The sequence below is a fragment of the Magnolia sinica genome, chromosome 7 (genome assembly GCF_029962835.1).
Source record: "Magnolia sinica isolate HGM2019 chromosome 7, MsV1, whole genome shotgun sequence".
In the NCBI taxonomy this organism is placed as follows: Eukaryota; Viridiplantae; Streptophyta; class Magnoliopsida; order Magnoliales; family Magnoliaceae; genus Magnolia; species Magnolia sinica.
In genome coordinates, this window is record NC_080579.1 from 49,963,507 (window position 1) to 49,978,349 (window position 14,843).

The following is a 14,843-nucleotide window of genomic DNA, read 5'->3' on the forward strand; positions in this document are numbered from 1 at the left end:
CTACCTCCTGCATTTGGGTTCTTTTGAGCCTTCCCTTAGAGCCTTCAATTTATACTCACACCTAAACAGCAAAGTTCTTTGTCTCTGTTGCATGTGACTAAACCATTTAAGTCTACTTTCCCTCCTCTTATTAGCTCTTGGTGCTACTCTTAAATTCTCTCCAATGCATTCATTTCTAATTCTATCCTTATTCATCTTGCCACCCATCTATGACAACATTTCCACTTCTGCTACACTCATCTTATGAAGATCTTGTTCCTTAATTGACCCAACATTCTGTCCCATGAAACATGGTTCTTATAGCTTTCCTAGAAAATTTACATTTCAGTTTATGAGTGGTACACAACAATCACATAAAACTTCCAAGGCATATCTCCATTTCCTCCCACCAAGTTTAAAAGCATCAGGGTTTCACAAGAATCTATCTTGCTATTCAGATGCTTACATTACAAATCTATTTCTTGTCATTGTATTATACACTACAATTACAAATTCAGAAAAAGATGGTGAAAAAGGAAAAAAAAAAAAACACATAAACAGTATGATTATCACACCTTTAGAACAGATGTAGAAGGCCTCTGATCAGAATCTGGATCAGGCACGAACCCAACCTCTCCATAGATCTATTACCATCTTGATGATGATAAAGCGGAACCAGAGAGCCAAGTGGTGCTTATTCCAGACTGGGTGCCTCCTCAGTTGGATTTCCCTCAAAAACATCTGAACTGGATGCCTCTGGTTCATCGAACAATTCCCCAGATTGGATTGACTCCTTGTACGTAGGAGTCTGCTTAAAATCAGTTGCCCCTTCATTGTATGTGGCAACCGCAATCCCGCATGCAATTAGCTGTCATCAAACAGAATGCATCAGTATTGGATCCCCTGTGTGAGTTTCCCCTAGAAGAAACCCAGATAAGATGTAATTCTTTTTTGTTTCATTAATCATGCGAGTAGGATGCTGCCTGCAAACGAGATGTCTTTCCTTTTTGCGCCCAGATGACACAAATATATCGTGTTTGCAGGAACTTCTTCCCACAAAAGGGAAAAAGAAAGTGTGGAGCCTTACGCCCATGTAGTCAATGACGGTCAGCCACCAAAATCAATTACAACTTGACTGTGTTTTCTCATGCCAAGAGGCCCTTATGTAGCAATCTTAATTACAATCCAGATTTACCTGGAAGATTTTTAATCATTTTAAGATTATTAACAAATGGAGGTTCACTCGCCTCACCCACACCTTTACTGGTGGCATGTGGAATATAAGCCAAAACCTGACATCTGAACCGTGCATGAGATGGAACCAACCATGCAGGGTATCTGAAGCCAGGCCACCAGTACATACATAATGCAGGCCCTGTGTAGCTTGAATGCGGGCGCCATTTTAAATGCATGTTGTTTTCATAAATCTATGTTACGCCTAGTGTTCAAATTGTCAGCGAAAAATCAATAATATTGCCGATATTATTAGTGTCGCCAAGCCGGCGACACCGAAACCCCCTAGTTTCGTATCTCTTCCAATTGTCGGTGATTTTTCAGCGATAGATAAAGTTATCAACGATCAATAAAGTTATCGACGATAAATTCACTGTAGCTAACCCACCGAAAATTTCGAGTGCGTAAATATTAAAAAATTTGAAAAATAAAATAAAATGAAGAAAATGAAAAATCATTCCGATCCATGTAGGAGGATATTTTCGATACCTTTAAAGAGGATTCGGAATTTGGAGGTAGCACACCAGTCGATCGATCGTCGAAATCTGTGTTGTTCTTCCGTATGTAAAAAAACCTCGATTTTTCCTTTCTTTTTTTTTTTCTTCGAATAAATGAAATATTTCAAAGGAGCGGCAATTTCGGTAAAGAATCTTACATAGATTGGTAGATATTTCCTAAATTTTGGAGAGAATTTGAGAAATTTCAGGGATTTGAGGGCTTCGGAAGATAGTTTTTCCCCAAAATGGCTTCCTGCATCCGAAGCTCCCTTTCACGGGATGACCACTCGTGAGACGTGAAGACCTGATTAATATTTCGCTGCTTTGTGGGCCCACCATGATGTAATGTGTTTCATCTACGCCGTCCATCTATTTTGAAAGATCATTTTAGGTCATGAGCCATTAAATGAGTCAGATCCACATTTCAAGTGGACCACATCAAAGGAAACAGTGGTGATTGAACGCTTACCATTAAAAACTTTTTAGGGCCCACTGTAATGGTTATTTGCCATCCAAATAATTGATTAAGTCACACAAATATGGATGAAGGGAAAACACAAATATCAGCTTGATCGAAACTTTTGTGGCTCCCGATAAGTTTTTAATGGTGGCCATTCAATGCCCACTATTTCTGCCATGTGGTCCACCTCAAATTTGGATCTGTCTCATTTTTGTCCGATGCCTTAAAATGATCTGCCAAAATGAATGGACGGTATAGATATACAACTTCTTTTATCTAGATGAGCCCTATGGTCAAGGTCCACCCAACTCACTAAATGTGATCTCACTTCAATTGTGTGCAGAACCCTTTGGAGTAACTTCCGGCCGTGAGAGCTAGGTGGGGCCTACCATGATGTTTTTAATAAATCCACCCCGTTCATCCATTTTTTCAAATCATGTTAGTACATGGTCCAAAAATTGAGGAAACTACGATACTCCAAGTGGGCCACACGATAGGAAACAGTAGGTAGGGAAATGCTTACCGTTGAAACCTCCCTAAGGTCCACTGTGATGTTTATATGCCATCTGTACCATTCATAAGGTCATTCCTAATGGGATAAATTGAAAGCACAAAATTATGAACCTAATCCAAAACTTCTATGGCCTACAAATGTTTCAATGGTGAAAGTTTAATTCTAGTTGTTTCCTATTATTCGGCCCACTTGAGTTTTGGAATTGCTTTTGGCCCATTTCCTAACATAATCTGACAAAACGGATAAATATAGTAAATTTCTCACGAACTTCACCATGACCCCACCTAGCTTTCAGTCGCGGAAAGTTCTTGCTTCCATCCCGTGGATCGTGGAGCCCCAATTTTGGGGGAGTGGATTAGGTGCAGCCCAGCTTCACCCAAGAAGGTGCGGCCCTTGCTGTGGGGGCATACCTTAATGTATTTATTCTAATTCCACACTATCCATCCGTTTTGTCATATCTTTTTAAGGTGTGAGCCTAAAAATGAAGCAAATCCAAAACTCAGATGGACCATACTTAGGAAATAGCGGTGATTGAACGCACTACCATTAAAAGCTTCCTTGGGCCCACCATGATGTTTTTGTGATGTTTATTTGACATCCAACATGTTGATAAGGTCACATGACCGTGGATGAAGGAAAAAAAACAAATATCAGCTTGATTCAAAACTTTTGTGGCCCATTATTGGACAATCGCCACTTTTTCCCAAGGTAGGGTCCACGAGAATTGGATCTACTTCATTTTTTAGGGTCATGCCCTAAAATAATCTTAAAAAGTGGATGGACAACATGGATATAGAAGACATACATCAAGGTAGTCCCCACACTAAGTGTTGCACCGTCTTGTGTTGCACCTAATCCTCGTTGGAGTGTGACGTGGGTGCCTGTAGGGCCCACTTGTTAGGGCGTGGTCAAAAAAATTTAAGAAGATATAAATTACTGGTCTTCCACACTACAGGAAACAGTGGTTGTTGAATGCCCACCATTAAAATTTTCCTAGGGTCCACGGTAATATTTTTTGACCATCTAACATGTTAATAAGGTCAAACAAACCTAAATGAAAGGGAAAAAAAAAAAAACACAAATATCAGCTTGATCCAAAACTTATGTGGCCCACAAAAGGTTTTTAATAGTCATTAACCATTGTTTCCTATGGCGTGGTCCACACAAAATTTGTATCTACTTCATTTTTGAGTCCACACCCTAAAATAAGCCAGCAAAATAGATGGACGGCGTGGATATACAATGCATACATCGAGGTGGGCCCTAGGATCAAGATTCAGATGATGACTGAGTGATGAGGGATGGCCAAAAAGGTGTGCTTTGTGAGTTCATTTAATTTTACATATCTTAATTATTGTATGATAGTTGCATTTGTATCATATAAACTCATTTTGGTTATTGTTGAAGTAATTTCTTACGGCAATACATGCTTTTTGGGTCCTATTAAATGAAAACTTATCATGTAATACATTCTTTTGTAATTTTTTTTATTCTTAAATATCCAAATATGTGTATTTAGGCATGTCCTAAAGTTTTACTGAAAAATTCTACCGTTTCCCCCATGCTTCCCTATTTTTCCTCACATTTCCAGTTATTAGCAATATTATCAGCGATAACGATATAATATCTTTATCCCCGGCCAGCGAAATTTGTAGCGATACCGACAACTGGAACACTGGTTACGCCTGTTAGTGGACCAATTTGATTGTGTCGGGTCATCTTCACAGCAGGCCCCACATCATGCTGGCGCAGACTGACAATGAATTGCTCAGCTCTTTAGCAGACTGACGAAGTGGAGATCGTCTAAATGTGGGACTCCCCAGTCTCCAGAACTCTTCGCTACTCCACAATGTTCTCCTTAGAGTCCCATTGTCTGTTCTCCTTTCTACTCTTCCTCCGCTCCTCATGTGATAGGCCCCTTGGCTATTTGTTCAGCCCCTCAGGTATGCTCTTTTCTCAATAGGGATATCTCTGTTCTGAATAGGTAGGTGCTAGAAGAAGCCTTTGACATTCCCCCGCTCAGATCGACCCTTGCTGGGAATTCTCCATTTTTCTTTCAGAGGGTGCCCTCCCCTACTGTCCTCTCGGGGGAAGTATTGGGGAGTTTTGTGGAGGTGCTAAAAAAGAAAAGATGGGTCAGGAAGGCTGTTGGACACGTTCGAAGGCTTATGGGAGTAGTTTTTGGTGACTCCGACGAAGATTACATAGCACACTTTAAGCTGGTGGCTGAAGGGGGACTTCAGGCCACTGGAAGGGTTCCCTGGTGCTGGACCAATGGCACCTGTCAGTCCCAACAGGGAATTACTGAATCCAGGGGTGGCCCCAGAAGGTGTGAGAGATGCCATTCCCAGAAAGGCGAGAAAGGGGAGAAGGGTTGTCAAGGTTAACCAATGAAGGTCCTCTCCTTAAAGGGTTGGGTTGTCCCCACAAACGAACCCTGGTTAGAGAGATGTGTGTGCGTTCTAAAGCTAACGTCATCGTTTTGCAGGAAACTAAATTAGAGATGATCAGTAGAGGTATTGTCAATTCGTTGTGGAGCAGCAAAGGTAAGGACTGGCTTGCTCTTGACTCGGTGGGGTCGTCTGGAGGTATCCTTCTTTTGTGGGATACCTCTAAGCGTGTTGTTGAAGATAGCTGGTTGGGCCTGTACTCCATTCATGTTGTGTTCAGATAAATTCCTTCGGGGTTCCGCTAGATTTTTTCAGGAGTTTATGGTCCAACCAGATCTCGATATCACCCCACCTTGTGCCTTGAATTGTCTGCTGCTTTTCATAGATGGAATCTTCCCTGGATTGTTGCTGGAGATTTTAATATTGTTCGGTTCTCCTTTGAGCGATCTTGCGGTGCAAGAGTTAATTCTGCGATGAGAAACTTCTCGGAGTGGATATCCAATCATAGGGTGATTGATATACCTTTGGGGGAAGTCAAATATACTTGGTCTAATTCTAGAAATCCTCCATCTATGTCACTGCTTGATAGATTCCTTCTATCTCATGATTGGATTTCCCAATTCTCTTTTGCTCATCACAGAGGTCTGCCTAAACCTATTTCTGATCGTTGCCCTATCCTGTTGGAAACTGAAGAGTTGAATTGGGGGCCAAAACCCTTCAGATTTGAACTGGCCTTGCTTCAATTTGAAGGGTTCACTGACCTAGTTGCTGATTGGTGGAAAGCTTGTGTGATTGAGGGTCGCCCTGGGTTCATTCTTTTTTTAAAAAAAAAAACTCCAAATGCTCAAGTCCAATCTTAAATCTTGGCACAAAGATATTTTTGGGTTGAAAGAATCTGAAATGTCCTCCATTCTTGTAGCCAACGAAGAGCTAGATGTTAAAGAAGAGGCTTCTTTCTGATGAAGAAAGATCCATAAGGTTCCAGTTGTCCGCTGACTATTGTGCCAGGTTGAAAGAGGAAGAGATTAAATAGAAACATCAGTCTGGGGCATTGTGGCTTAAAGAGGTAGATCACAACTCTAAAATTTTCCATAACTTTGCTTCTGCCTGATCTCGTGTTAATTCTATATCCTCTCTTGAAATCAATAACGCTATTACTACTAACAAATATGTCATCTGCAATTCTATTCTCCAGTTCTTCTCCCAGCTGTTAACTGCCGAAGATGTGCATCGTCCAAGAATCGACAACCTCGCTATTCATTTGATTTCGGAAGAAGAAGCTCTGCTGCTGGAGAGACCTGTTGATCTAGAAGAGATTAAAGCTGCAGTATGGGATTTAGGTTCTGACAAAGTCCCTGGGCACGATGGATCCCCCATTGCAGTTTTTTGGGATTTGGTTTAGTTGCACCAGTTTGTGCTGTAACTTTTCAAGCAAAAGCGTTTGTCATCTGAATTGGGAAGTACCTTCCTGACCCTGATTCCCAAGCTCGAAGGGGCACAGAACATTAAAGATTTCCGCCCCGTTAGCTTGCTAGGTAGCCCGTACAAAATTCTCTCCAAAGTTCTGGCCCAGAGAATTCGGCAGGTAATTCCAAAGTTAGTATCCTCTTTTCAATTTGCTTTTGTAAAGGGTAGACAGATTCTTGATTCTATTCTCAGTGGTAATGAGTGTATGGAGTCCTGAGCTAGGGAGAAAAGGTCGGGTATTCTATGCAAACTCGACCTCCAAAAAGCTTATGATCACGCTGATTGGTCTTTTTTGGACTATATGCTTCAGAGAATGGGGTATGGCTTTTCTTGGAGAGCTTGGATTAGGATCGCTGTTTCCTCTCCCAAGTTCTCCATCCTTATCAATGGAGCCCCTTTTGGCTATTTCAGAGCCACAAGATGGCCTCATCAGGGGGATCCACTATCTCTGTTTCTTTTTTATCTAGTTACTAAAGCACTCAGTGCCATGCTTTCTAGGGGTCAGGAGATGGGGCTGTATAGAGGTTTGTCTATCCCTAATCTCCTGTTTCACATTAATCATCTGCAATTTGCTGACGATACTTTATTCTTTTGTGAAACAGATGAGAGTATGACCAACTATCTTAGAATGATTATATATTGGTTCCAAGTAGTATCCGGGCTTAAGGTAAATTTGTCCAAATCTGAACTTTTTGGCATAAATCTTGATCCTCAGGCTTGTAGTTCCTTCGGTGATGATTTTGGGTGTAAGGTCGGCTCTCTTCCTTTTCTCTATCCGAGTCTTCCTGTCTGCATTGGTAAGCCTCTCCAATTTTTGTGGGATTGCATCCTTGAGAGAATGGAGAGGAAAATGTAATCCCGGAAGTGCAATGTCCTCTCGTTTGGAGGCAGAATTAATTTGATAAAGGCCTCACTTTCCAGCATGCCAATTTATTTCCTCTCCTTATTCCCTTGATCTAAATTTGTTCTAGCAAAAGTCGATAAATTCAGAAGGAATTTTTTGTGGAAAGGGAATGATGATTCTTTTAAGTTCCCATTGCTCCAATGAAAGGAGGTGTGCACTCCTTATAATGAAGGAGGTGTGGGTATTAAGAATCTGGGGTTAATGAATAAAGCCCTCTTAGCTAAGTCGATTTGGAGGTTTGGGATTGAAAATAACAGTCTCTGGAGACAGGTGATCGCTGCTAAATATAGTACCTCTAATTCTGATTGGGGGACGAAGGACTCCTCCATGTACAAATCCTCTTTCCTTTGGAGAAACATTGCTAAGTTGTCTTCCTGCATTCAAGAGAATGTGTCTCTCTCTTGGTGATGGGAATAGAATTAGATTTTTGCTTGATCAATGGTGTGGCTCTTCCACGCTGGCTAAGGCCTTTCCCTCTCCATTCTTTTTCTCCAATCCTTTCATTCCTGTTAAAGACTACTTCCATCATAATGGGCAGGGAAGAATTTGGATCCCTCCCTTCAGAAGAAACTTCTCCGATGAAGAATTTCAGGAGTTCACTTCGCTGCTTTCTCTTTTGCAGGAGATCCATCCTAGTCCAAGCTCCGATGATGCCATGGTCTGGAAGCTGTCTAACTCGGGGAAGTTCTCAGTCAGATCTCTCTATAACTCTCTTTCTTCTAAAAGGCCTTCCTCCTGCTGTCATAATGGTGCAGTCTGTGCCTATTCTATTCCACGCCAAGATGGCGGCTTTCGGCTGGCTTGCAAGCAGAAATGGAATTCTTATTATCAATTATCTTCGTAAGCGTGGGATAGTCCTTCCCAGTGTATGTCCCTTGTATCTCAAAGACAAAAATTTGTGGACCACTTGTTTATCCACTGTCTGTTCTCCTCCAATATCTGGTGGAGTGTTTTTTGCCTGGCAGATATTTCTTGGGTGATGCCCTCATCCCTTGACAATATGCCGTGTGTGTGGCATTCGGATCAGGGTGGTAGGCTTGGCAAAAGGAAGTGGCGCTTCATTCTGATGGCTGTCCTTTGGGTGGAGTGGGCCAAGAGGAATAATCGTGTGTTCAGAAATCTGAGTATTTCGTCGGCGTTCGTGTTCTCTAAGATTCTGATCCTTTTTCGTGATTGGGCTCCGTAATGTGGTGGGAGGGTTTCGTGTGGAGTGGGGTGGGCTTTTTTTTTTTTTTCCATCAGTCTATATAGTTGGTCTGGTGGCTCTTGCTGCCTTCTTCAATAAATTCTTACCTTTCAAAACAAAAAAAATCATCCTAGTGCAGATGTCTCATGCAAGTAATAGGTTGGCACATGTAATGTAACACATCCAAAGGTGTGTGCGTGAAATTCATAAGGTAAAGCAAACCTCATATAATCTAGAGGAATTATGGAGCTGTATATGGTTTTTAACATGAAATCATTAAACAAAAGGACAGCTAGAACAGTCAAGAGGAAAAAGATAAAAAAGAGTTCAAAGTCGGTTCTCTGATTTATAGAAGTGCAGCCTGATTAACAGAATGGTTCCACCAGAGGGGTACCTCATATAAGACATCATAACAATGCCATAGATTGTACACCAACCTCACTATCCAACTGACGGTGAGTACACTCTTGTGGAACCATATCCATCTAAAAGTTGATTAACAAACAATAAGCCCAAATGGAAAGAAAATCATCATGTTTTACAGTTTACTATGACTAGTTGCATAAAAAGATACTTGTCATGGCTACAAAAAGTCGGAACGATCGATTGGAATATGGTGCACTAACAAATTTGCATACACTTTTATGCCCATCAAGCTCTTACCATATAAACATGAAATTCTCAGCCCAAAAAACGGACGTTTGTTTCATAAAATATATTTAACTAAAAAAAAAAGCAACATATCAACTGAAAGGTGGAGGTGGCATGCTAGAAAGAAATGTATTACATAGAACAAAAGATCATATTCTCATCATGTGTTTTGGAGGCACGAATCACATAATGGTGGGCTCATACTCATCTCATCCCAATGTCATTTGGCCCTGAAACCATAGTCTCTAATCTTGGGGATGGAAGAAATCGTGCAATGTGTGAAAACCTTTCAAGCCACGCATCAATGAGACCATACAACCACAGTGCCTCCCTGTCTCAAGTTAAGCCCAAAACCCAAAGCAAATTAATGCAGGGGCGTTTTCACACCAGGCTCAAGTGAGGTTTCCTGTGGGATGCAAGGACACACTCAGGGTGGGTGGCCCGTGTAAGGCGGGTGGCTCGTATGAGGCGGGCCCCATCCGTGTGAAGCGGATGGCTCGTGTGAAGCGGAACCCATGTGAAGTAAAGCCCACAAGAGGGTTTTGTCCAAGGCCCTAACCCATGTGATGTAGGGCCTGGGCTATTATGAGATAAAGGGATTAATTCGCCATGCTCTATCAATTCGAGCTTTTAGAGTAAGTAGTTAATTGTCTTATATCAAAGTGGTATCAAAGCGGGAGGTCTCATGTTTAAGACTCCTCATTGGGGGGTGATTAATGCAGGAGCATTTTCACACCGGGCTCGAGTGGAGTTGCATGTGGGATGTAGGGGCACACTCGGGGTGGGCGGCTCGTGTGAGGCGGGCCCCATCCGTGTGAAGCGGAACGAACCCATGTGAAGTCGGGCTCACGAGGGGGGTTCGGCCGAGGTCCTAACCCATGCAATGTGGGGTTTGAGCTATGAGATAAAGGGATTAATAGAGGCAGAGATGCATGAGGTTGTATTTAACTCAATTCTCCAATTTTTCTTTTACTAAATGGTTCCTCAGGATATTCATAACAGAGGATCTTGATCAAAGATCTGAATCCTTGAATATTAAATCTTCCTCTTTGACCTGTAAGCACTCCTGAGGCGTTTTCTTATTATTACTCCGCAGCATTCTCTTTTGCATTCATGTTCTGTTGAAGATGATTCTACAAGGGAGAATATGCTGCACCATTCCTTATCTCCATCACAAGAAACATATATTAGTTTGTCTCACATGGTCCATCACTTCATGGGAGCACATACACAAATTGTTTTGGAAGTTTACAGATTTCCCAAAGATCAGCCCCAACAAGGAGTTCAAATCTCAGCTTACTCGGTGCATAATATTTATGCAACTATGCATTAGTTTATTTCCTTTTTGCTTTTATAGGAAAGAAAGAGAATAAAAAAGAAACACAAACTATTTTAGTAGACTGATCGTGCCCCCTCTAACGAACCTACCAAATTTGGTCCCCTCTCACCCACCTACCAAATTTGGAAGAATGTTGATAAAATGCAGAAAATTTTGAATAAAAGAATCCAAACTTCTCTTGCCACTTGTGACGAAGGGACAAATGATCAGCTGAGTCCTGATCTTCTCAATATATGAATTAGATGTTGATCCAAAGTTTTCTATGACAGTCCATTGCAAGAATCTTGATGTGAAAAGCAATCCAAGAAGGACCTCAGCACTCGGGTGTAACAAGACTACAAGAGTTTCCCTAAGCTTGGCACATGGGGCAACGCCAACTTCATCCAATACTAGAACTTTGAAGAAAACTCTCCACACACGGAAAGGACGCAAATTATGTCATCCATCACCTTGGTGGAGACACATAACTCATCCGAGACCTTAAGAAGCTCTCCAAACACCATCTTATAATGCCACAGATTTCTACCAAAAATAATGTTCCATGGTACTAATATCTTGTGACCCTGACAACTTTACAACATGCTTTAACAAGAATTTCTGTCCTCCAGATTAGGCCAAACAACCATGGCAATCTTTGGGCCAGTTGGCTCCACCAGCCACAACTCAAATGATATTGGAATTGAAAATTCTTGGGCTTGTTTGAAAACTCAGGCACCTTTCAAACAGGACCGATGTCATTTCAATCAGACATCATTTGGTTCCCAAAATATGGCATACAAATAAGGCCAAAGATTCTAACGGAAACTCGTTCAACTCCAACACCAAAGTAAATGACTACTAGCATCGTCCTAATGCACATTTGGTCAGTTGATCTTCAATCAGATCAATCAATCCAGAACCCAAAAATGGTTCAAATCTTCAATCTAGACGGTTGGATGGTCAGATCCCTGATCATGAGCCTTGGATAGGCCTGATCTTTGAATGGCCAGCTTGTGTGGCCCAGATGCATCAATCTTCCTCCTATTTGTCATACAAATATTCTTAGAGACGCTGTTTTCAAATCATACTCATTTTTATTGCCAATGGTTCAAAAAGAGAGAAAGACTGCACATTCATTATCATTTCCATCATAAATGCTGCATATTGGTTTTTTCACATACTTCACACCCACTCACAATCGCCTGGTCCATTGGTTGTTCTCATCCTAAACATTAGCCAGTAAACGCCTTCTTGGCGGGTAAGTTCAAGATACTCTAGAAATCAGAAAATTCAACAAACAACTGTCCAAGACACTGTTTCTAACTTCTTCTCCTAAAACATCAAGATATGTACTAGTTAATGTAAATGTTAAAGATTTTCCACTGCTGCTCAGTTGGCTTCATTGGCACTACCTCCTCAAGAAGCCCATAGAGTCACTCACAATTCATGGAACTCAACAATAGGAACAAACTTGTTGTGATAGAAAACAAATGTAATGGTCAATCCTAATCGTCAGACCAAAGATGCAAAAGAGATGCAAAGAGAGCCTATCAAAGAAATCATGCAAAAGGAAGAGAAGAAATGAACAAAAAGTTCTCTCCAACTAAGAACAAAACCAAGCTGCAAATTGATTTTTTATTTTTATTTTTTGAGAGGTAACAGCAAATTTATTAAGAAACTCGCAATAAAGCAAGAAAAGAATACAACCCAAAACTCAACACTCAAGAAGAGGCAAAAGTATTTGCAGCCATGCCGACATTTACATAGACAATCCAACCCAAATCAAGACCTTTGCTATTCCTAATAACCTCATCCACTCCCTCGCTTTCATTTCAAAAGCAATGCCCATTCCTAACTCCCCAAATAACCCAAAACACAGCCATAATGATCAATCTCCACTTAGCTTTTTTCTAGCTCTCCCAACTCCTCCCCCATGCCAAGCCCACAAAAAGTCTTCCAATCTTCAGCATCACCCAATCTTTGTGAAGAAAACATAAGAAAGGGTCCTAAAGTTTACAAACAAAAGGGCAATGCATAAAATTGTAATCAATCAACTCTGCATTCTCCATACACATTCTCCAAGTGACGAAATTAATATTACCCAAGTCAACCATTACTTCTCAAAACAAGTATCTAAAGGCAATTAAGCAATGTCTAGAACCCCACACAATCTTGACCATCCATCCAATCAAATCTTAGTCCCCTATTTAGAAACTCACTAAAGAAATTGTAAATCCCAAAAATAAATATAATTTCTCTACACAGATAAAAGTTACTAAAACTACTTTACCCTTGCACTCTATGTAATCCATTTTAATATTTTAAAGCATATTTGACAATAATATCTAAGCCACTTCACCCATCAAAAGAAAACCTAGTGACCACACTCAAGTATCCATCACTGCCTACACGTCAATCATATTGAACTCAATTGATAGTAAAACCATATCATCTTAGGTTCACTGGAACTATAACATGATAACCTTTCAAATTAATGCAATTTCTTCTCATTCTTGCATCATTTGTCCTGAAACAGAGGTTATAATATCTTCATAATCATGTGTGGCATGACTGTACAACTGTACAGATATGCCATCTCCTTACTTTCCTTGAACCTTGTGTGCACCGACAAGTAACTCAAAGCATGAATCAGACACGAGTCTTGAATCAGTAACACCACCATGGAAAGAGTTGCTTTGCATGGTTGACTCTAGACTATATCAGCAGACAATAAAGATAATTACTGTAGCCCCAGTACTTCAGTCAATTAATGATGATGACTACTGTAGCACCAGTACTTAAGTCAATTGAGCTGATTGCAGTGGAAGTGAGACAGTGCCTGTTGGTGACTATGATATTCAACAGGTAATTAGTTTTGCCAACTTTGAATTTTGTTTTGATCCTTTTACTGCAATGAGATATGACCATTTAGGGGCTTGTCAGGTAGGTAATAAAGAAATATAGCTTCATCTCAGCAGCTTGCTCTTTTAGTACACTTTAAGAGCACCTATTCAATATCCTGTGGTCAGTGAAGACTTTCTGAACCACGCTTGGGACAGATTTCAACTTCTCCAAGTGAGCCCAATCGTCCCAATGCCGACAAAGATCGGTCCCTTTTTTTTTTATTATTTTATTTTTTTTAGGAATCTCCATGACGTGTCATCCTCTGATACTTTAGTTCCATCTCCATCGACCATTTCCAGAGGTTGCATCTTCAGAGGTACAAACAAATGATAGAACTCCATTTATCATAATTCATTGTTGTCAACTTTTCTGCTTAACAACAACCATCTCTAGTATCCTTCATTCATACTCCTCTCCCTCCCCTCACTCCCTTGACAGTGGATCTTCCTCTCTCCATAGTCGCCTCTTCTTGCCAGCCTACTCTCAATCTTCCTCTCAACCCTCCTCATCCACCATCCCACCAGCAGTCTTCTCGTGCCGCCAACCTTCTCTCAAATTGCCTCTCAAATTGCCTCATAGTAATCTCTCAAGATCAAAGAAAATTCCAGACGAATGAAGCTACTCTAAAACATCAGGAATCAAGGGAATCAGGGTTGAGCCTATAATCCCAATGTCCACTTCCTTTCAAATGATGATGTTTGTTAACCCCACAAACTTTTATAGCCGACCCCTATACATGCCAGCAAACATTCCAACTTAGTACACGTGTGTGTGATCCAAGCAACCCATCGGGTGGGGGCCACCATGTTGGTGCTGCTCTAGCCTGAACACTAGGCCACTCCATTGTTACATCCGCCAATGTAAGACACAAATGGTAACCATCTTGATCTCTGGACCATCACATCAACATGGTAGGTATTGCCTGACTAATGGTATGGGTCATGCCGTGCATGGATGTTGAAATTTTGAGCCCTCAACAAACCCATATCAACCCTAGGTATTAGAAATTCAGATCTAATACCACCGTTAATTTGTGCACTTTGCGGAGGCACATTCAACAAAGATAGAACAATCTAATAAAGCATAATAACCAAACAATAAAGCAAGCAACCGCAAAACACAAGATATTTAACGTGAAAAATCCTTGCAGGAAAAAACCATGGCACAAAGCGACAGAAATCCACTATAATCAAAGCCTTGGAGATTACATCACTCACCTTCTTCGATTATAGACAAAACCCAGATTTGTCCTTGCGATGCACACCTAGGAAAACCCTAGTCCCTTGAGAAAATCCATTCTCAAACCCTTACAAGCGTTTAGAAACCCTCTCACCTATGCA

General features: G+C 41.0%; 1 protein-coding gene across 1 annotated transcript in view; it reads right to left on the reverse strand.

The window, feature by feature from the left end:
* Window positions 1-349: 349 nt before the first annotated feature.
* Window positions 350-14,843, reverse strand: part of LOC131251339 (uncharacterized) — a 28,275-nt gene continuing 13,781 nt past the window's right edge. Inside the window, exon 2 of the mRNA XM_058252022.1 lies at window positions 350-847. Coding sequence (XP_058108005.1) covers window positions 674-847 — 174 coding nt within the window. The 3' untranslated portion in view covers window positions 350-673. The remainder of the gene's footprint in view (window positions 848-14,843) is intronic.